The following is a 23,487-nucleotide window of genomic DNA, read 5'->3' as shown; positions in this document are numbered from 1 at the left end:
ACATTTGTTTGAAAGTGTTGAGTCAATTCACCAGGGGTTTTGAGATTATCTGTCTAACTGATTTGAAAATATGAATTTTAAGCACTAACACCATGCAGCACATAATAAATGTACAGTACTGATCACAAACCATAAATAAGGACAAACTGAGCATGTTTCTATCACTAAATTTTACAGTAATATTGTTTAATTTCGCAGAATCTGATGTCTGAAGCGGTTTACTGTTAACATTTTAAATCACTATAGCAACAGAGTTCCACTTTATAACCTGGTAACGTTAGCTAACTCTATGGCGACGGTATCCTGAAATGATCTCTAATAATATCTCAACACCGTACAAGTGAACAATTTGACAGCTGACAGCTTTTCTTCTCTGGTAAGTGTCTTTGGCCCAGTTTGTGAGACACCATCTCCACGATGCTTTTCATATTAATTCAACAGCATGTTTTCTTCTTCTTTTCTTTAATGTCACTAATTTCCTCGTGTAAAATGCTCGTTACTTGTTGACGTTTCTTCAGGCGTGTCTGTTCTCTGATGTATAGTGAGTGAGAGCCATACAGTGACAGATCATCGGTGTTGGTTTTTTGTTTTTAGAGGCGGGCTGATTTAAATGACATGGAGAGTCAGGCAAAGGCTGCAGGGCTGCATCTTCAACTCCGTCCATGTTTTATGAGATTAAGTTTGTTGATGCTCACCTCAGATAATTTATGATGAGTTTATTGTTGTTGTTGTTGTTGTCAGCAGCAGCTTTGTCTTTTCTTTTCCCCGCAGTTGGGTTTCGGACCGATCATTTGTCGTTGAGTTAGCTAAAGTGAAAGTGAAAAAAACAACACTGCTAGCTTGATATAATTTAACACACGAGGAGTATCCACAGCTGGTGTACATACACGTAGTTTCGCGCCCTGTAGAGATGCATAAAAGTCCACAATGTAAGATATAGCAACAATAAATCCAGTTTGGAGATGAATTATTTGGAAACCAGGAGAAAGGTGTCACACTGACTCCATGTTGTCTCTAGCAGAGGGTCTTAATGTCATTAAACCATATTATCAAACTAAACTGGATCAAAAGATTTCTGATAGACCCTGATAGCATGTGGAGTATCATCTCAACTCTCAATGTAATAGGTTTCAGATTACTAGTTACCCTATTTAAAATGTAATAAGTAATGTAACTATTTCAATTACTTAATCAATGTAATGCAATTTAATACTTTTGATTACTTTTCTAGTTTTCTAACATGTTTTCAACTGTTATGGTAAATTTACCCATTAAGCCCACCAAACATCACCCCTAATCTACCCACACCCTCATTTTTATAGTAAAATAAATAGAAAAAGTATATTTTTCATTACGCCTATTGGTATGTAGCCATGCAGATAGATAGTTTGGGTTTCATGTGCTGAGACATTTAGATAATAGTTTGAGATTATTATGAAAGACTGGAGTTTTGTTTGTGGGGCCTGAATCTTTGAAACATTATATTGTAGAAACACATCTTTACAGATTCAATGTACCATTTCCTCATCATGCTGTATGTTTATCCCTTCCTCTCTTTTCTCTAACATCTCTCTGTTTGACTGCCTCCCCCAGAGTTTATGCGCATGGAAAACATATCATGACTGATGGTAAGAGGCAGGAGGGGGAGCGGCAGCAACAGCCTTTGACTACACAAAAAGCACCCAAATCCACAGATGAGGGGAAGCTGCCGTATCCCGCCCTGGCGCCTGTGGTCTTCTACTGCATGAAACAAACCACGTTGCCCCGTAAGTGGTGTCTGAGCGTGATCAGTAACCCATATCCTTTCTCACTGCTGGAGATCTATACCTGTCTGACACCCTCTAAGATTAAATATGTGCAATTATAATAATTAACCAAATACCATTTAAACTTAATCTGATGATATTAATCTGATTATATATTATTGGTGATAAATCATTTTAAATGGATACTGTGTATGCTGTGTGTTGTTTCTGAACTCTGTTTTGCAGTAGAAACCACATGTCTTAAACCATACTGTATGCATCTGGTTTGCATTGTGTTTATTCTGTCATTATAAGTGCTGGTCTCTGTTTGAATGTTGAATGTTGAATTTGACCTTAACCCATTTCTTCCACGTGGTTTGATTATACATCTGTACTGATGGTCTTGCTCAACTGTGTGCCTCTGGGCATGTACAAGCCCTGTGAAAAGATTAACTACAGTCTTCTAGAGGTTAGTATGACCCCTGCACTCTTGTAAGTGGGCTGTGGCAGTGAAATGTACTGTATATTTACTGTGACATGAACGCCTTCTTTACATATAATATTGAGAGGGCGTTCTCTCAATTTTCCTGTTTAACACTGTTCACAACGATGTCTATAATTGCAGCAGAGCTAGATAACTGTTCTGTGATGTGAATATTTTAGTGGCTGAGTGATGCATTGTTGTGCGGGACATGGATGTTGAGTTTCAACTGGAAGACTAGTATTAAAGTTCAGTGGATAATAAATCCATTTAATTCATTGTCTTTAGTACTTGATGCTCTTGCCTAACTTGTCTTATTTGTCCCAGCATGCTCTTGTAGCAGTGTCATGGTGATTCCTGCTGGTAGACATTTAATTAAGTGAGACAGACATACACAGTACTTTTGTCACCTACAGTATGTCAGCAGAAATGTTGTAATTTCTGTCCTTTTTTCTTTTCATTTCTTTACGCACTTTATGGTTAACTGTCTTTCTTTCTGTCTTTATTGTGCCTGTTCAGGCATTGGATTCTTTTTTCTTTGCATTCTTTCTAATGGAGATGGTCATCAAGGCAGCGGCCCTGGGATTCCATGGCCATCAAGGAAGTTACCTCAGCAACAACTGGAACAAGTTTGACTTCTTAATCATCTCTGGAGAGTTAGTATCCTACAGTACCTTTCACTCTAGTGTCTCTTTCTGCAGATTGGTGATAATAACATCAGTCACCTTAGGAAAATCACATTTAATTCCCCATTTTCTTCAGGGGTAACAACATCAAACATAAGTGCAAAAACACAAACACAGCTTTAACTGGTAAAACAAAAATGTTTAGATAGATTTTTTTTTACAGACTATTCAAATGTACATATTTCTTTTTGTAAATGAAAGAACACAAACTAAAGCCATTTCTTTATGTTTCTGTCCACAACTGTCCCTGTAGGATTTTGGATCATATCTTGGCCTCTCTTGGTGTCGTGTCGGGGTTGCATTTTTTTGAAACTCTTAGGCCGTTGCGACTGATTGGCAGAGTACCAAGTAAGTTGACATTTGAACATTTGCAGGACTTGATGAGACAATTAACTTGATAGACATAGACATGCAATTCATTTTCTATCCACATCTGTATCTTTACAATAAAATTAACAATCTGCATTGCCTTGGACAGTCTGAATATATACTGTGCATTGAAATATCAAACAATTAGAAAGATGAAGTTTTATTAAGCTGTGTCTGGATGGTATGGACTCAACTCTTTGGTCTTCATTTCCTGATGTATAATGTGATCCAGACCTCAGTGCTCTATCTATAAACTAAATGTAACTGACAATTGACATTGGATGATGAACAGATGTGGTGAGACAAAGACCAGACACAGAGAAGCTGTTACGTCAAATCTCTGATGATGAAATAATATGAAGCTGCCACTAAAAATATTATCAATCACTGTTCAGTTCTTGGTTCCATCCTTACAACCTCAAAAGAGTTTGATAAAGGACAAAATCAACTTTCTATCAGGAATTAAATTCAAACATGCAGGCATATGTACTGCATGCTTGTGTATGTGTATTAGTCAAAATTATAATTTCTGACTCCATCTTTACTGCCTGTATTCACTTGTGTAGGTATGCGAATCCTGGTGATGGTGATTGTCGACACCCTGCCCATGCTTGCAAATGTTCTTGTCCTCTACATCTTTTTCATCCACATCTTCGGCGTTGTGGGGGTCCAGATGTGGAAGGGGAAGCTGCGTAACCGCTGCTTCCTGGGTGAAGATATCCCCACGTAAGGAATTTATTTTGTGTTCTTGTGCAGTGTATCATTTTTCCCCACTTTTTCCTGGGCTAGCGGTAGCACAAGTAGCTTCCAGAGATTGCTATAATTTATAGACATTTTCAGTACTATATAATCAGGTCTGCTAATTATTATTACCTGAATACAGTTTCCTATATAAAAGGTAACATCAGATCCTCATGTTTGTGGGTCTAGAGAACAACCAAATGTTTGTTTGAGAAATAAGTTTAAACAATCATCCAAATGGCTGTCTAATAGTTTCACTTCAACTAAGATTGATTTTTCATTTGCTTGTTTTGTAACTCTTTCCTTTCCAAGACTTATAAGGAAACTATATTAAAGCACTTGATTACATTACAGCATTACAGGGTGTGATATGCATTTATGAGTTAATATTTCTTATTTGTTTGAGTCAACTGTATAAATGTATCATGATTTATATATCCTACTGTATGCAGCTTCTGTTTTTTCCTCAACATACAGCATAAAATATCCTATGATGGACTCTAATGTAATGAGCATCTCTCTATAGTATGTCAATTCTGTGTTCAACCTTTTATCTTTTTATTTTTTCTATCTAGGGAGTACAACATGTCTCTAAGTCCATACTATGAGACCAAGCGTGGTAAAAAAAGCCCATTCATTTGTTCGACTAATGTCAAGAAGGGAATGTTGCACTGCAGTGATGTGCCGCCTTACACCAAGGACGGGGTTACCTGCTCATTGGACCCTCGCCACCAAGATTCAGCCGGGAAGAAGATAGTCCCTGATGTGGTTGGGGCCAGTAGCAATAGCTGCATAAACTGGAACTTGTACTACAACGTCTGTCGCGATGCGAATGAAAACCCTCATGAAGGAGTGATCAACTTTGATAACATCGGCTACGCCTGGATAACCATATTCCAGGTACATTTTGCAAAATCATGAAGAGCCGGGAGTTCAGATTGTCAGGGAGTGGAATCATGAAATTGTAATTTGACAGTTTTTTATATAAAAACTGTCAAATTACAATTTCATGTCAACAATCAATACACTTGTTTGACATAAATTGATTCTGTTCTTGATGGTCAGTGGAGGAGGAAGCAGTTGTTATCTGTCATCTATTCATGATCTATCTATAGTTATACTCATTATTACTTTTTAGGAGTTTTGTGGTTTGTTTGTTTTTAAGTTTTGTTTTGAGAGCTTATTAAAAGGTTATTCTTACATTTATAGTCATAATGAGGCACAATGAAAAGTAAGGGGAACATTGCCATAATTATAGTTATTTTTATCACTGCGTTTCTCTGTCCACCCCCCAGGTTGTCACACTGGAAGGATGGACGGAGATCATGTACTATGTTATGGATGCAAACTCCTTCTGGAGTTTTACAGTTTTGACATTGGTCACTATTGTAAGTACCGATACGTTTACGGTCTCAAATTTCTTCAAAATGTAAATTATGCTTTGGTATTCTTTCATATTGGTTGTTAACCAACCACTCATACACGTTTTTGTTGTTCTGTTTGTTCTGTTCTTCAGTGACTTTTGTATGAAATTACAGTTTTAATTGGGTCCTAAATATTGGGCACAGTGCTACATGCACCAGCATTGAACTGGCTCACTTTAAATAGCCACTCTTTACTCCCTAAACCAGATGGGCTCTTTAGTCATGATGAATGTGTGTGCAGTCGTCATCGCCACCCAGTTCTCGGAGACCATGGAAAGGGAGACAGACGAGCCGCGCTCTGGCCTGTTCATCAAGCAGCTCTTAGAGAAGTTCATAGACTTCATCATCGGGAAATTGGGCAGGTCAGATACTACATAGACTGTTCATACAACCTGGTTGTTTTTTAGCACTTGAAACATGATTGGTGGCATTTTTTTTAATCTTCTACACTACACCTCAACAAAAAATATGTCAGATGCTTTCCTCCTGTGAACCAATTATCCAAAATGTGCACACTTCTCATGATGAAAGTAGATGTCGTAATCTAATCTCTTGAGGGATTTTCAGTCATTAACTCTTTTTAATACTTTTATTCCTTTTACCAATAGACTTTTTAACAACAAGGTGAACCCCAATGACAGTGGCAGCAGCAAATACTCACTGTACAGGGGCACAATGACTCAGATCTGGAAGCCAACCAAGGAAAGGCTTAGGAGAGTTGTCATGAGTAAACTCTTCGACCGAGCGATCATGGTGGCTGTTTTACTCAGTGTTCTTACAATAGCCATAGAGCACCATAAGCAGGTGAGGAAGATGAGAGTGTTTCTGTCTGCTTAAATATTTGCCCTCTCAAGGCTTAGGTAATTTCAGGTGTGTAAGCTAAATGATTCCCTGATCAGCTGAGAGGTTCAAAGCTAAAGTGACTCTGGCAAGATGTTACAAACGAGTGCGAGCTGCCTCTGTATTGGTGCAAACCCACATTTTCATTCACAGTAGTGAAATAACCATGTAAACATTTGTCACTCTCAGTTGATCCTATAGTGGTGCTTGGCTCCATCTGCTGACAGAATAAAAAATGCAGCAAACCACTTTTTCTTTTGATTCAGCACATTGTGCAGATGTTCTCCACCTCTTAAGGCCAGTAAAAGAAAACTGCAATTTGGCTTCAGTATTTTGTTATTGGGGGATGAAGAGAGAGACTTTCCAGATTGTCCTAATCCCAAACAGGCAGACACTCCTCTCTTTACAGATGTCATATGAAACTGCACACAAAATATAATAGTAACTCATTAAAAGATGTCTGTGTGTGTTGCAGGTTATGTTATAAATGCATAGCTATTCAGCTGTCAAAACATTTAAAAAGCTTACTGTGTGCCAGCTGTGCTTGTCATGTCTCTCATAATCACTATCTCTCTGCCCCTCCGTCCTTTCCTCTTCTTCTCTCCCTACAGCCTGCAGTGTTGACACATGTGTTACAGTACATCAACATCACCTTCACCGTCATATTTGTAATAGAAATGGTCCTAAAACTGCTTGTTCTCAAGTTGGCATACTTTAAAGACAAAAACAACATCTTTGACTTTGTCATCGTTATGATCAGGTAATATGAACCCACACACACACTGACCTTTGACCTCAGCATATTGTTTTGTCCTGTAATAATTCCTGAAATCCTGAAAAAGCACCAGCTACATGCTGACAAACTCTAAACACTCAACTCTCATTGGAGCCACATATTTAAAATGTTCATGTTATATGTGTAAAATAAACAAAGTTTCAAGCAATCTGCACTCTTTGTATCATATTGGAGGTTGATGGCACCGACCAATGTGAGAATGTAGTATAGTGGTTGGAGTGCAGTGCATACCAGTACTGCTACATTTTAGAAATATATTGAACAGTGTAACCTAAAACCTCAATATACAGTTTACTACATACATAGTTACAGCTTTCAGACAGAGTTGGCCATATGTAACCAAAAACTTTACCATTTGTCCAACAACGTACCAAAATGTGGTTGTTTTTGTGGTTTTCAGCTTGTGGGAGATAATTGCTAAAGCTGACGGTAGGTTGTCAGCACTACGTGCATTTCGTCTGCTGCGATTTGTGAGACTGGTTCACTTCCTCCCTTACCTGAAGGCACAACTGCTTGTGATGAAGAGGACCGTAGAGAAGGCAGCCGCGCTCTGCATGCTGCTGCTGTTTGCCACCTTTGTTTTTAGGCATGTGCACACCTACACAAATAGGTCTACATGTCTGCCATGTCTGCCTGCAGGCATCTGTAAAATCTGTCACATCTGTCGCCTGTGAGATGCAGACATTTAAATGATCCTGATTGCATTTTCTTGTTTCTTTGCAGTGTGCTGGGTATGCACCTGTTTGGATGCAAATTTAGCTTCAAGTCGGTGCACGGAGACATCGTCACTGACCGCAAAAACTTTGACTCAATCCTCTGGTCCATGGTCACTGTATTCCAGGTTAGTTTTGACTCCCTAATTTATGTATTCCTCCCTTTGCAAAATGTTCATCAATCTATGTCTGTCTTAATCTCTTTCATAAAATCTCATTAATCTAGATTCTGACTCAGGAGGACTGGAATTTCGTCTTGTACAATGCCATGGCTTCCACCTCCCCGTGGTCAGCTCTCTACTTTGTGGCTCTTATTATGTTTGGAAAACATGTGCTCCTCAACGTACTTGTGGGCATAGTTGTTAAGAGCTATCAGGCAAAGGTAGGGATCTCTGCCTTAGTAGTACATAAAAATGAATTATCCAGCGGCTACATGTTTTATAGTTTAACGAATGGCACATGGATCCAAACACTTGCATGCACCCCTATGCTGACCTCCATTACTTCTTGTCCCAGAACACCCTCGATGAATCAGACTCCTCTCTCTTGCTCTATGAGTCCTCCAGCTCTAGTGAAAATCCATCCAATCCAAGAGTTAATGTTGCAGTAAGTGATGCAGTAAAAAGCTGTTTCATCATCAAAGAAAAATAAATCTGCAACATTTTGCTTATGTTTTGAAACCTATGGTTTGTTCATGCTTTGGGTAAGGAGTGGCGGGAGAGGTGTAACTTCCCATGGATCCAGAAAGTGCGCCGCTGGTGCGAAGCACGTGAAGAGTGGTCATTTTACATGTTGTCTCCACAGAACAGGTGAGTGCCATAAAAACACACATGCACACACAGAAGCTATTTAATTATCTCTTTAATTCTGGTTAGGGTTAGGCTTCTCATGTCTTTAAAGTCACAGTGAAATGGCAGTTAGAGCATCTTTATCTTATCATAATGTGGATTCAGTTATAACATTGATTGGATCAGATCTCTCTGATGCGATTGGATAGCTCAAATCAAATAGTGCCTGTCAAAATGTGTGTGTGCTTTTTGTTCAGGTTTCGTATCTGTTGCCAACATGTGGTCTCGCACAAGTTGTTTGACCACATGATTCTGCTCTTCATTCTGCTGAGCTGTGTCACCATCGCTCTGGAGAGGCCTGGAATAGACCCTAAAAGCACAGTGAGCCACGCATACATGTAACCCTCTGTTTACTCTGTAGACAGATTTACAGTAAATCCTCACAGTATGGTGAGACATACACATACATATCCAATCACACACACACACAAGCATAGTATGTCAAATATAGACAGACACACATACTGCACATGTGAGGCCACACAGTAGAAACACACTAAAACACGCATAATATGCACAGTCACACTGGATATTGTATTTTAATTGAACAAATAATATGTATGTGAATCTCCTTCTCCCCTTTAGGAGCAATGGATCCTGAATATGTCCCGTTACGTATTCTCTGCAGTGTTTTTTGTAGAGATGGTTTTTAAGGTAAATCTCAGCTTTCTACTTTAACCTAGAGGTATATGGTGATTGGGAAACAGTTTTATATTCTAACAGATTAATACAATTTACTTCATGGCTTCTGATCTGTTGAACTCTTTTGACTGGGCCCTGTTCCCAGTCAGACTGCCTTTAAAATAGATTGTATGACTCAAATTTTTAGCTGAAGTAGTGTTTCAATGAATTAATGATAGCTTAAGCATGTGTTGACTTGTTGGGCTTTAACATCAGGTTCTAGCGCTCGGTGTGGTGTTTGGGGAGGAGTGCTACTGTAAGTCTTCCTGGAACATCATGGATGGTTCATTGGTGATTCTGTCTTTGGTCCACATCTTTGTCTCTCTGTTGAAAATGGACAAAGGTAACATGTTGGGCATGGTGAAAGTACTACGCCTGCTCCGTGCACTTCGTCCACTGAGGTACATCATTTATTTTGTGTGTGTATGTTGGTTTTATGTTTGTGTATATGTTCATGTTAAGCAACCCACCTTCACTTCATATTTCGGTTTGTTGTGTCTGTAAGTACGTATGCTGATTCTAACAGACATCTTTTTGATTATGTTTGTGTGTTCCAGGGTGATCAAGCGAGCTCCAAGACTGAAGCTGGCTATTGAGGCTCTGCTTGCCTCAGTTAAACCCATCGGGAACATTGTTCTTATTTGCGGCGCCTTTTTCTTATTCTTTGGCATCCTCGGGGTGCAGGTGAGATGGCATTTCCCCCCCCCCCCCACACACACACACACACACACCCTAAGGGTCAAGCTTAGAGCTTGCTAAAGATCCACTGCCTTTACTACAATCACTTTTTTTACAATGACTGACAATCCAATCAAGCAAAATGTGAAAATAAAATAAAAACATGTCACCCAGCCTGATGATATTACTAGTTTTATTCTTGGCATTAACGGTGTAATACTGTAATGTAATGCTCACTACTTCTGATGCAGTTGAGATGATGTGAAGACAAAAACAACCTGACTCTGTCTTTATCTCATACAAACACTCTAGCTGTTCAAAGGGAAGTTCTACTACTGTGACGGTTATGACACACGAGCCATCACCAACAGGACCGATTGTCTGTCGGCCAACTATCGCTGGGAGAAGAAGACGTACAACTTTGACAGCCTGCCTCAGGTAGGTGGGGTTAGAAAGTCCTCAGGGCTCAAGTTAGTCATGCTTTTACCACATTTAATTTAAAAAAGACTGTGTTGATTTGTTGTTTTATTGTTTCTCGATATACTGCAGTTTCTGTGAGTGTGCATCTTTCTACTGTGTTTAATTCAGTGTTTCTTGCCCTCAAATAAAAAGCTTAACAGTTGAAGAAGCAAAATTTTACCTAGAATCTTATATTTAAGTATTCTACATTTTTTAGTTTTTAAATTAGTTTTTTAAACTAAATAATGTGTACAGTCACAACCAAAGTGACATAATTCAGTGGCTGTGGGTTTAACTGTCTAAAATTTTGCACAATTCATCTTGTAGGAAATTGTGATATTCCAGGATAGATTTTAGATCATATCCTCCAAACCTCATCACCATCTAGTCAGCATTATTATGGTTATGCATGATTTTTTAGATTCGGATCTAGATGCAGATTAAATATGTTCTATTATTAAGAGAATCGAGCAGTGCTGAAATAGGTTTCCTTTTAATTTGGTTATAAAAACCCTAACCCTAACCCTAACAACTACATATTCAGTTAAATGTGCTGAATTTGTGCACACTAACCAAACTCAGGGTCTAATAATACCAGAACTTGTAAAATACATGTGTGTTGACTTGACAGTTATTTCTCTGTTTCCCATTCAGGCTCTGATGTCCTTGTTTGTAATGTACTCTAAGGATGGCTGGGTGAACATCATGTATGACGGACTGGACGCTGTAGGAGTAGACAAACAGGTGTTGTTTCTTACAATGTGGCTGATGTTTTTACACTTTCATGCACATGACAGGGAACAATGGCACTGGGGGGTTTATTTAGGAATATGAGGGGATGATGAAAAGTGTTGTTTGTCTATTAAGTTTTACGTCTTGCACACAATAAAATATAACCTGATGTCTCCTCTCTCTTTCAGCCTGTGAGAAACTACAACAAATGGATGCTTATTTTTTTCATCTCATTCATGATTGTGAGCATCTTTCTTCTGGACATGTTTATTGGGGTAATGGTGGAGACCTTCCACGAGTGTATGCAGGACCAAAAACAAAATGACGCCTTACAAATCAACGAAGAACAAGTGATAGAAGAGCAGACCAACAAAAGTGCTGGTTAGTGGTCTTTTTTTATTTTAGCTTTTCCTTTTAGAACCTAAAAAAATGAAAAGAGAAAGATTGTCTAGGTCACACAAACATTGATTGAAAGGTGTAGGTAACGCCAGAATGATGCATGTAACTGCACGACTGCAGCTCACCCTCTTCAAAAAACAATCAGTGAAATCTTTGGAAACAAAATCCAGCCAAATTAATCTCCCACTAACGTCAAAAATATACATTGTTTTTTTTTTTGCCATTCAAAGAAATACTACTTGCCTTTTTTACCTGGAGTAAAATGAAAAGACTGATTAAATAATTTCATCTTTGCACATTCAGTAAAAATTCAGTAAAAAGTTATGTACACCAGCCACCATCCACACTTTTTCACATTACACATCATTCAACAAACAGTAAATATTTATTTATTTGTGTGTGGGTGTGATGTGATGTGATGTGTCTCTCTCTTTGTGTGTGTGTGTGTGTGTGTGTGTGTGTGTGTGTGTGTGTGTGTGTGTGTGTGTGTGTGTGTGTGTGTATGTGTGTAATGTGTGTGTTCCAGAGCCAGAGTCGGTGCCGGTGCCTTATTATGAACACTACTCCCCCCTGCGTCGCTCTATTCACACTGTGTGTACCAGCAGCTTCCTGGACCTCTTCATGACTGTTATAATTATCCTCAGTGTGTTGATTATGGCTTTCGAACATTATAATCAACCTGAGGTAATGCAAACACATAAACACACACACACACACACACACACACACACACACACACACACACACACACACAGTCTCTCTTTTCATTTTCACTGTCTTTTTTTAAATTGCTGCATTCTGTCTGGATCTGACATCCTCTTAATTGTGTATTGTATTGTACTGTGTGTGTTTTATTTGTATCTTATCTATTTATTTGCTATCTCTTCGATTTGTATTCTTTTTTATATTTATTTCACTCACTAGGGACTACGGATGCCAATTAGCAACTTGCTATAATCCGGCATATTTACAAAGATGTCTAACATTTATGTTCATCAATATGCACTGTCCCTATCCAGAAATAAACTATTAATACTATCACAGTCACTGTTTACAGTAGTTGCAAGCTTATAACAGCCACAAGAAATGAATTTGCAGCTACTCTGTGAGCAGAGAGAAATAAATTTGTCTCTTTGTGTGTTCAGCATGTGGTGAAGCTCATGGAGTATTCGTACTATGTGTTTACTGCCATTCTTATCATTGAAGTCCTGCTGAAGCTTGTGGCGTTTGGTGCACTGAGGTTCTTTCAAAACAGGTAACGCACTGGAGTCAGAGAGAATGAAGTTTTCCTCATTTACATTTGTATGTTAGATATTTCGAGGACCTAAAATGTCACATCATTATGTCTGCATGTGTGTGTAGTTGGAACCTGCTAGACCTCGGGATAGTCGTGGTCTCCATCATTAGCATCATTTTCACAGAGATGAAAATGGCAGACGCTATTCCCATCAACCCCAGCATCCTCAGAGTCTGCAGGGTACTGAGACTAGCACAAGGTATATACACACTCAACCAAACTAAACCTTTTTAGTTCTAAAGGTATCTGCATGTGACAAATATATTTGGTGAGTGTGTGAAGTATGCATATATTGCTCCTGTGTCTCTCCTCAGTGCTGAAGGCCAAAAAGATCAGACTTTTGCTGAAAACCGTCATCAAGACGTTGTCACAGGTAAACACAGACACTCTGGAGTTGATTTTGTTTTCTTGTCTTATATGTGATTTGTTCTATTCATGTAAAGCGAATGTTAATATTTTGTTTCGCAAAGGGATAAGCAGCCAGGTCCTGCTAGATTTTAGTGTATATTAAAGAATTACATTTTTATTTTTTAGCTATGTACGTAAAGGCCATGATCTCTTCAAAGTATCTACATTGTAGTGAATATTGTGCAGGGGATCTTACATGCTTTCTCTATTCCAGGTTGGAAATCTATGTCTGCTCTTCACATTCTTCTTTTTCATCTATGCAGCCTTAGGAGTGGAGCTGTTTGGCAAGCTAGGTCAGTAACTCTATTAGCACATAGGCTAAATGCAAAGGATCATAATCCCACAGCTGAAGCCAGTTTTAGTGCACTAAATAACACAACTAACCCAGAGCAACAAGTTACTAGTGCCATTTCATTCAATACAATCAATAAATACTATAGAGCCACTGTCCCACCACCTTCTTGGCTGACAGCTGATCAAGCTTTGTGATAAGAGATAACAAAATATTAATACATTTAAATCTTTTTGTTTCACTTCAGGAAAATCATTTGCTGTAGAAACTAATATGTACACAAAGCAGAAAAATAAGTGTGTTTTGTTGTGTGCTACTGTGTTGATCAGAGTGCACAGACGATTACCCGTGCCGTGGCTTAGATCGACACGCCAACTTCAAGAACTTTGGGATGGCCCTGCAAACACTGTATAAAGTCTGCACAGGAGACAACTGGAGTGCCATTATGAAAGTATGCATAAACTCAGACATGTGTACACCCAAGTACACATTCACATTTATTATCTCCTAACCATCAAACCAAACTAATATATAAATCAGTATATAGTCTCAGTATTGCTGTCTTTGTTTCTGAAACCAGGACACGCTGCGGGAATGTCGCCCCACTCACAACTGTGTGAGTTACCTCTCCGTGGTCTCACCAGTCTACTTCACCAGCTTTGTTATTATGGCTCAGTTTGTGCTGGTCAACCTGGTGGTGGCGGCAATCATGCAAGCACTGGAGGAGAGCAACGAGGTAAAGGAACTGCAACCATTTAGACGTAGAAAGCACATAAACATACAGCAACTCCACTGTCATGCTTTATTCTACAGTTTGGTAATTTTCCAACATCTTCTCAACAACAACGTTCACATTCAACAGACTAGAGCATGGTTGTTCTTACATAGTTCAGCCTACTGGACAGAAACAATGGGGAGAATAGAGACAATATCTTTATTTCCCTTAAATTGCAGACTAAAAACTCTTTTAGTTAGTGCAGTTGAAAATGAAGAATCCAATGTACACATTTAATAACTTGTCCATTACTAAACTGATAATCCATTAATATTCATTTGGGTTTAAATTGAGCTTCTCTTTCCTCTGGAAATCAACGACTGATTATAAACTCAGAAAAACTGAATAAATTCAACTGCCTCAGTACTCAGTCTTTACTTTTACTTTAATCCGTACCAAATCACTAAAAACAACAGAAGAAATGACACCGAGTCCTCTCATTGTAACTTAATGCACAAAGAACCATTGATAGCCAAATGTAATAACATGATGGAGCAGGGACAATTTGCACATTATGATTTTATGTGCATCTGCATGTCTAGATATCAGTACAGTAATATGAGAAATGTGTTATTTTATCATTTAATTTAGTAACCCTTTAAACTTCAATCCCACATAATTTCACACCCCACACAAAATCTTTGCAAAAAAGTTTAAAACCTCACAAATTTGAATTCTCCAATCATAAATTATTGAAACACAAATTCTAAACAAAGATTTGTTTTCTGACTTCTTGAGACTGAAATGTAACAGAAGAATATTTAAATATTTCAGAACAACCCTACTAACTTCTGTCTCCCCTCGGAGGAGGAGGAAGAGCAGGACACTACGCCGCTCCCGTCATCTGTAGGGGAGAACGCTGGATCCAACCCCGTCTCCAGCTCCGGCTCCAGCTAAGGCTCCGGTTATGGTGACCTCAAGGTTACCAGGGAAATGCCACAAACATAAATGACCGTGTTGTTTTAAGCAGGAATATAAAATGTGTAAATAAGATTGTATATGCCTGTACGATTGCTTAAATGTATGATGATTTTGATTGAATAAATTGAGCAAATCTGTTTTACATACACATACAACTGTTTTGACTTTTTTATTCATTAGTTCAAAATCACTTTGTTTTAAGTAGTTATATACTTGGCTTTAATAAGGGCATGTATAAAGGTAGAATGAACAATTAAATTAACTGTTCTTCCATACAGTACATCTTAGTTAACACAATATTACAGTTTTGTTCATTGCCACATATTTGCTGTGAATATTGGAAAAAGAAAGTTTTCCAGAAATTACCCTATCCACTGCCTAAAACAGGATAGGTGGTGTATAGAAAATGTATGAAGAACATGAAGAAAAACTGAAAACCAATAACTATTTTCCTATTTATAAAATTCTGTATAGCTTTCCAAAATGAATTTGAAAGAGCACAAAAAATGTATGTTGACAAAATAGATAGATAGATAGATAGATAGATAGATAGACAGATAGACAGACAGACAGACAGATAGATAGATAGATAGATAGATAGATAGATAGATAGATAGATAGATAGATAGAAATTAAAGTGTTAAAGCAGCCACTTCACGTAATGTACCAAAGTACTAAAGTGTATTTCCCAGCAGCAGTAGTGTAGGTACAGTAATATTTTGTTGCACTTATTGTAGATGATATCATATGACAAACTATACAGTATCTGTGCAAAGTGCAGCGCTGTCCGATCCATCACAAGGTTTTTAAGTTTTGTCCCACACTTGATGCTCCATAAATGGTTGATCCCTCATCAGTTGCGTCACCGTCAGAATCGAAACAACCTGCATGATAAAAGGAGACAAACAAGAGGAAGATATTGGTTATCAAATGACACAATGCTCCATCATAACTTGTGAAACTTAGCAATGGACTTTTTGCACAATGCTGCACAGTGCTGCACATGGCTGTAATAAATCTAAACCAAGATGCAGCTGTGCATGAGGGGATTTTGGCCTCTGGTAAATATGTATTTGAAAGTATCATCCAAATGGAGCTAAAATGTTCATCCAGTAAAGTATATCCCAGACTTATTATATAAAGGGGAATGAACATCAAAAATAAAATAGCTAAATAATTGCTCTTCTCTTCCTCCTGTCTTAACACGTTTTGAAAATAACTTTTAATTTTTATTGCATTCTCAGCTGTGGCCACATCACACAAACAGCACACACATTTAACTTAAACGTTAAATAATAATACAAAAACATCAGTTGTTCAGGGCAGTTCAGACATGTACACAGTCTTATTCTCAGATATTTCAAAGCTTATCAGTAAACAATCCACTTTTTCCATTTCATGTTCTTTTAACTTTTAGCAGGTGTGTCAACTTTTCTTTTGTCAGATATCTCAGATAACCTCAAACCATTGCTCTTTCCCTGAGGATTCTTGTTTTCACTTTTTTTGCCTGCTTAAAGTAATATTTTTGCCAGATATCTTTCTCTCCTTTGTACCAACTACATTGACATTATCCCAGAAAGGTTTCAGTTTAGTGCAACTCCAGAAAATATGGCTGTGGTTGACCTCCAAGTCCCCACAGAGCCTCCAACGTGGTTGCTGAGTTTTTGGTTGTCTACTTTTGATCTGAGGTGTTATGAAGAACCTAGTTAGGTTCTTCCAACTAAAGTCTCGCCGTGCTAGTACACTGTGTCATACACACTTTGTACCATGTTTCATCTAATATTTCTGTATTTATTTCTGATTCCCATTTGGGTTTTATTAATGTATAGAGTGTAGTTTCCTCTCCCCTAAGGCTTGGTAAAAAGCTGAAATGACCTGAGATCTGCCCTGTTGATATACACCCATTACGATTTTAATTATACTTTTCAAATCAATATTGGAGCCAAGTTTCACCTCTTTCATAAAATAGTTCCACATTGATCTCTATTAGAAAATAGAGCTTGAACCTCTTTTAAGACCCTCTTAGTTTTAAAAACTCACTGAATCATGTTTTCATCTTAGCAGTGAAAAAAATTGTTTGTGAGAGTGAATCATAGGCTTTATAGACAAATGGTCAGAAACTGAACTCCTAATGTGTTCCTTTAAGAAACCACTGATGCAATAAATGTTCCTCAATCAGGGTGTATTTCACATCAAGTGTATACAGAATAAACAGTCATAAGATGTAATCATTTCTCACCTCCACCACTAAAACCAGCAGGGAACACCAATTGATAAAACTCAGCACAAACTGTAAGGTCATCTCCAGCTTCACCTGGCAACCCTGGAAGTGAGAAACATTCAAAAAGAAAGACTGAGCAACAGATGTCAATGAGGAAAAGTGTCCAATCAGACAGTCAGGCTGGAGCATTTGAATTAGTACTTTAAATGTATCTTTGTGTAGATGTCTACCTGTTGGTTAAGCTGCCACTGTTGATTCACAGTCCCATTGCAGGAGGGGAAAGTAGAGTTGCAGCAGCTGTGAGGAACATAGAGTCCTCCTGTATGGTTAAACCAGGAGGTTTTCAGCCAGTCCCTGTAGTCATGGACACCACAACACTGCAACTAATAATATCAATTAGTATCACAGGAACAGTGGAATCATCAAATATAGATCTTCAGCTAAGATCAGTTTTATTGTGGGTAGGAATTTGGTTTCTAAATTTGTGCCACTAAGTTCCTGGAAAGGATGATTTGTGATATTTGTCAATCGAAGACAATATCTCCCAAACATACTCATCTTTGGCAGTAAACTCTCATGGATGCCCTGATTGGTAAACAACATATAGAGAGATGCTACTATGCCAATCATTGTGTATTCTAGTTTGTTAATGTCTCTTCTAAAGTTTCATTGTGTTCTTTTTTGTGTTTTGCATCTCAAAGCATGCTTAGTGTATGTGGATGTCTGTATGACTCAGTTCACATGAGTGATGTATCAAGACAAACCTCTTCTTGTGTAGCATCCACAGCACGGGAGTTGGGGTCCTGGCTGCTGCCTGTGTACTTCTGAAACACTTCACTGAGGGGGGCTATCTCTGAGTCCAGCTAAACATGAAGGAAGGAAACATGCTAAATGTTCTCAGAGTAATCTGCAGTGTCATAAAAGCACAATTATTCAGTGCATATATTTTTTGTGTAACCAGTGTACCTTTATAGAGTGGAAATAAGCCAACGCTGAAGCTGTGCTTTCCAGACAAAAGACCACAACTAGTAGATAAACAAACTGCAGAGGAAAACACTTTTATTAGAACAAACACTGGTGCACCTATTGATGTCCACACACACACACACACACACACACACACACACACACACACACACACACACACACACTCAAAACCTTACCAGCCCCTGCAGAAAGGTGGAATCCCTGAGGCTCAGCCAGGAGCCGAGGCATCCAGCGGCCAATAGGAACACAGCGCTGGCGAGTGCAAAGACAGCTGGCAGGATGATGTAGATGTGAGTAAAAAACAAGCTGCTGTGTCTGTACTTCATCAGCAGGTAGACTCCACTCAGACCGACCACCAACCCCACCACCTGGTAAAAATAGTGCACAACAGATTGTCAGAGTGGTTTATGTCTGTGCTCATTGAGACCGATCATGACTGAATATTTCAATTAATTGCTACTGGCTGGCTGGGACAGATATTGTTCTTCTCACATATTCACACTATTTTGTTCAGAAATAGACGTTTGACATTTTTGGAAATAGAGAGAGTCTGTATATATTTTCTTGACCAAAAGTGGTGACTTGCTACTGATTTGCTAACGACAATACTTCAATGTTTCCAGCCAAGAAATAGTCTGTCACACAAACCCTTGACGTTACACAGTTTCTTGTATTGATTAAACAAAAGACCTACAATGTGTTAATTAGTAAGCTTTAGAGCTGCTGGGATTTTTTTAAATACTTTGGTCAGAGCCAGGCTGTACTGTTTCTCCCTTATACAGCAAAGAATTACACTCTGTTTCACAGCTGAAGTTGCCCAGTACCACCACAGTCTGATCTGTTTGTTTCTGAGCAGCTCCACTTGAGCAGCTGGTGGTTAAGGGCCTTGCTCGAGTGCACCTGAATCGTGATAATGATAAAAGAGCGAGTGCTACTTTAGGTCAGTTGCACTATTCAAAGACATATCAGCAAGTTTAACGCTTTGACCTGTGTGACCTGTTGGATCATTTATGTTTCCAGCTAAATTTCTCTGGCATATAATATACCCAGAGTAATTCCGCATGTTGGGTGATTATCTACAGGGTAAAATAAAATGTCATGCATTAAAGGAAGCAGATTAAGTATTATCAAACAGCCCGTGATTGTGCAAATCATGGGAAACCAATCATTATAAGGGAAACTCCAAATCTTCTCTCTTTTGTCTAAAACTGATGATCAAAGTAACTTCTCCATACAGCAATGAGAGAGTTGGTTGCTGCCCTCTTATTTTAACACTATTAACTTTATGTCAAAAAACACTCCAACACAGAACTTGTCATGAGCTCATTACAGTAGAAAGAGAAGGTGAAAATGACAAGTATGTGTTTAAGATATTATAGAAAGATCTGTAGCCTATATTTATACTGTGGCTTACTTCCTCTAAAAACAAACAGCAAAGCACTCTTGTGTCATGTGACAATAAAATGCAGACTGGCCATAAACGGCAAATAGAAGAAATTGAATCTAATCCTTATGTTTTTTGTTTTTTGTTTTTTTTATTATTCAAACCGAAGTTGATATTAAGAGTGACCATGAGTGGCACGACATGAATACAGATAATAGTTATAATAGCTTTTAATGATAAGATAATTATAGGCAATATTCAGTAGCAGAGTACAACAAGCTGAAAAAAGCAAAGTCACTTATACAGTCTTACTTACCCACAGAAGTTGGGATGTGAGTTGTAGAGTTGTTTTTAAAGCATTTCTTCTCATTTTCAGACTTAAACTTTAAGTGCGCAGTAATCGAGCCAGATCACGCGAGGATTGCAACACCAGTGCAACTCACCAACTGAGTCAAAACTTTACGTTAAGACAGTACAGCTTGTTAAATAAAAGAGGCAAAGTAAAGAGGCTGGAGACACGTTACTGTAGTTTACAGCATTGTAAACACGAACACGAACAACTTTCCTTCCGCAATTTTCCAAAAATAAACTTCCCCAAAGAACGCGGAAACATCTCTATGCTGGTAATAAACACAGCGATACAATAAGGTGCAGATATATTGAGTGTAAAGTCGCAGCACCACGATATAAAAATACTCCATAACAAATAAAAGTCATGCTTTCAAACCTTTGGTATAAATAGTATCAGCAACATGAAAAAGTACTCATCATGCACCCTGAATGACCCCCAGCATTGTTATATTATCACTTCCATTCAATTATTTGATAGTGTGAATAACACAATTCATTTTAATGCTTCAATAGCAGCATTCAGTCATTGATTACCACTGATACATGAATTAAATCACACTTTAATGTTGCAGGTCATGAAGAAGTTGATTATATGGTTTGTATAATAATATTAACCTGCAGTAATAGTAGTATTAAAGTAACGATAACTTTCATGGCTTTTCTATCAAATTTGTACAAAATAAGTTTGGTAATTCATTTAAATAGGATGAAATAAAGGGAAATACTGGATCCACACTTAGAAAATCTTAGCCATGTCTGTAATATATGACTGACAGCCAGCAACATTTGGTTTTAGATAGATAGATAGATAGATAGATAGATAGATAGATAGATAGAAATGAAAGTGTTAAAGCAGCCACTTCACATAAATCATGACACTTTATTTAACCATTGCCAGAAAACTGAAGATAAAAGGCTTCTTACACCATGTTTAATGACAGCATAATTACTGACTCAGTCTATCAGATCTAAAGTAAAGTAACTTTACCTCTAAAATGCAGTGCAGCACTTGAGTAAATGTACTTTATAATTTCAATCCACAACTTGAAATGGTTGAATGATGTAGAGATTTAATTGGTACATTATCTTCATTTAACTTCACAGAAAAGGTCATAGTGCTGTGTTTTTATTAAGGTTTCTTGGGGATTTTCAAACCCAAATAACATACAGGACAGTGTCCTTTGATGACCACAAGATGGGACTTAATGATCAGAAAATACAGTGAAGCAGTACTGGTTGTTTTCAGTGTGTTAATCTTAGTTTGTGCTTGGTGAGGTTACTGTCAGCTCTGTGTCCAGCTTTGATATTTATCTGAACTCTTTTGTTGATTCATAGTAAAGGATAGAAAAGTAAAACTATTGTTATGATTAAAAATATGGACTTTAATTAAGGTGAAAATCATTAATTAAATGTGTGATTAGTAAATGTTCAGATCTCTGCTGCTGAGGATTAATGTGAAGAGAGCATCATGATGTAATTAGTGTTTTAAGGTTGTTTTGTTGTTGTGGTTGCAGAAATCACTAAAATCTCTATAAAATGAATGATTTGCCAACATATTGATGTGAATAAGTTGTGTCTGCTTGGTGAGGTTACTGTCAGCTCTGTGTTCAGTGGTCTGTGTCAGAGTCTCTTCCTCTTCAGCAGCTGCAGTCGGTTCCTGCTGTAACAGCTCAGAGTCTCTGCAGTCTGACTGAGGGAGGTTTTTGTACGACGACAAATCACTGTGTGAACACCCATGCACTGTTTATTTCATCATAACGCTGACAATAATAAACTGCTGCGTCTTCAGTCTGAACTCCACTGATGGTCAAAGCAGCATTAACTCCATCTCCTCTTCCAGAGAATCGAGAGGCAAACTCATCTGTAGGATTTTTACCGACTTTCATGACCAATTTTGGAACTTGTCCAGATTTCTGTTGATACCAGTGTCTTCTACTGGTTCCATCTGACCATGTTTTAACAGCAGGGTTGGTCTGACAGGTCAGAGTGACAGTGGATCCTGGAGTAGTTGTGAGTACTGGAGGCTGAGTCACAGTCACCTGACCGCTGCATCCTGCACACAAAAACCAATCTTTCATTTATCAGCAGAAATAAATGACAGAAAAGGCAGCACATCATGTTTGAAATGTTGCTGAGTCAATGAACCTGTAAAACAGCAGCAGGCCAGCGTCCAGATGAGGATGGTGATGAGAGTCATGCTGCTTGTGGTTTCTGCTGTGTTGACTGACAGATCTGAGTCCTGCAGTGTTGAACTCACAGGACTATAAACCTTCTCAGTTCACTGGAGGATCAGCTGACCATGCAAAGCCTCCTCTCTATGGAAATGATTTCTCTGCTCTCAACAGACTGAAGGCAACGTGGGACACAAAATCAGGAGAAATACTCTTTGGATTTACACCATCTGTGATCTTAATGGAATAAAATCACTTTTTTGGAAACTAATTTGAGGATTTAAAACATTTATTTCAATGGGAGTGGTTGGTATCTTTATTTATTTAAATAGTTTTACATACAAGGTTTCACAAATGCACTTTATACTCATTCTGTAATTTATGATTATTTAGAAATGTTGTTTTTATTTAATATGATCTCAAATATGTAAAATGTTTACAATCAGATTTGTTTACAGGGAAAATCTACCTGTTTACTGTCACTTGTACAAAGTTTCATAAAAATCATGTAAAATATTTTAATTCCTGAAGAAATTTAAAATGAAATCAATAATAAAACATTTTGTATCTTTGATAAAATGTTAATTATCCAGTTTTAGTAGAAATAAAGTGACTTTTCAGTGGATAGATGCTTGTTCACAGTGCAGGAGGTTTTTGTACGGCCACTTAATGAGTTTGTATCACTGTGGTTGACTTTTGGTGGAGGAACCAAACTCATCTTGTACTGTAAGTACCAGAGATTTATTATTTCTACATTATAAAATATTATGCAGAGTTTTTCAAAAGAATTTGATAAAACAAGAGTTTATTTGAGGTATTTTATATATTTTCGATAATTTTAGCTTCATTTTAAGATCAGCTGAAGTTGGAGGAAAACATTGTGCAGATGTTAACAAATGTTTATTATTATAAATGATGTTATAATGAGATATAATTTGAAATAACTCAAATTTCCACATATTTTAATTTTAATCAAGTTGTTTCACATTTGGTCGTAAAATTTGTCTGATAAACATTTTAAAAGTCACAAAAAAACTCAATCTTTAGTCATTCATTTTTAAACATTAAATCAAATGATATTTACAATA

General features: G+C 37.7%; 2 protein-coding genes and 1 gene segment (V, D, J or C); 1 reads left to right on the top strand and 2 right to left on the bottom strand.

Annotated features, from left to right (window-relative positions):
• Window positions 1–1,618: 1,618 nt before the first annotated feature.
• On the top strand, window positions 1,619–15,261 carry LOC128374901 (voltage-dependent T-type calcium channel subunit alpha-1H-like). The gene is made up of 29 exons (XM_053335122.1): window positions 1,619–1,855; window positions 2,746–2,882; window positions 3,166–3,260; window positions 3,848–4,007; window positions 4,598–4,922; window positions 5,318–5,410; window positions 5,654–5,808; window positions 6,055–6,250; window positions 6,898–7,046; window positions 7,483–7,668; window positions 7,806–7,923; window positions 8,022–8,177; window positions 8,312–8,401; window positions 8,504–8,604; window positions 8,841–8,964; window positions 9,229–9,297; window positions 9,541–9,725; window positions 9,882–10,008; window positions 10,315–10,440; window positions 11,116–11,205; window positions 11,382–11,574; window positions 12,119–12,276; window positions 12,738–12,847; window positions 12,955–13,088; window positions 13,204–13,262; window positions 13,512–13,590; window positions 13,919–14,040; window positions 14,170–14,406; window positions 15,172–15,261. Exons 1-29 carry the CDS (start codon window positions 1,619–1,621, stop codon window positions 15,259–15,261), a joined length of 4,101 nt encoding a protein of 1,366 aa, XP_053191097.1.
• Window positions 15,262–15,994: 733 nt separating this feature from the next.
• tspan37 (tetraspanin 37) lies at window positions 15,995–20,287 on the bottom strand. The gene is made up of 7 exons (XM_053335073.1): window positions 20,194–20,287; window positions 18,670–18,861; window positions 18,473–18,547; window positions 18,271–18,369; window positions 17,737–17,889; window positions 17,525–17,608; window positions 15,995–16,169 (listed from the first exon to the last, which is right to left on the bottom strand). The coding sequence occupies exons 1-7, from the start codon at window positions 20,245–20,247 to the stop codon at window positions 16,092–16,094; spliced, it is 735 nt and encodes a 244-aa protein (XP_053191048.1). The 5' UTR covers window positions 20,248–20,287; the 3' UTR covers window positions 15,995–16,091.
• Window positions 20,288–21,946: 1,659 nt separating this feature from the next.
• On the bottom strand, window positions 21,947–22,425 carry LOC128374900 (immunoglobulin lambda variable 3-25-like). The segment is given in 2 exon segments: window positions 21,947–22,281; window positions 22,374–22,425. Coding segments are annotated over 2 exon segments (387 nt in total).
• Window positions 22,426–23,487: the final 1,062 nt, after the last annotated feature.

This window comes from Scomber japonicus, chromosome 16, assembly GCF_027409825.1.
Source record: "Scomber japonicus isolate fScoJap1 chromosome 16, fScoJap1.pri, whole genome shotgun sequence".
NCBI classification, from domain to species: Eukaryota; Metazoa; Chordata; class Actinopteri; order Scombriformes; family Scombridae; genus Scomber; species Scomber japonicus.
The sequence above is the reverse complement of the archived record's forward strand: the minus strand, read 5'-3'. Positions and strand labels throughout refer to the sequence as shown.

Bases quoted from the DNA above. Each gene is read 5' to 3' on its own strand.
- LOC128374901 (XM_053335122.1), top strand. From the start codon at position 1,619: ATGACTGATGGTAAGAGGCAGGAGGGGGAGCGGCAGCAACAGCCTTTG. The intron at 4,008-4,597 runs GTAAGGAATTTA...TTTTCTATCTAG, and splicing joins CTGGGTGAAGATATCCCCAC to GGAGTACAACATGTCTCTAA. The intron at 6,251-6,897 runs GTGAGGAAGATG...CTCTCCCTACAG, and splicing joins CCATAGAGCACCATAAGCAG to CCTGCAGTGTTGACACATGT.
- tspan37 (XM_053335073.1), bottom strand. From the start codon at position 20,247: ATGAGAAGAAATGCTTTAAAAACAACTCTACAACTCACATCCCAACTT. The intron at 18,548-18,669 runs GTAAGGTTTTGA...TTTCCTCTGCAG, and splicing joins CCACCTTTCTGCAGGGGCTG to TTTGTTTATCTACTAGTTGT. The intron at 18,370-18,472 runs GTACACTGGTTA...CTTCATGTTTAG, and splicing joins CTTATTTCCACTCTATAAAG to CTGGACTCAGAGATAGCCCC.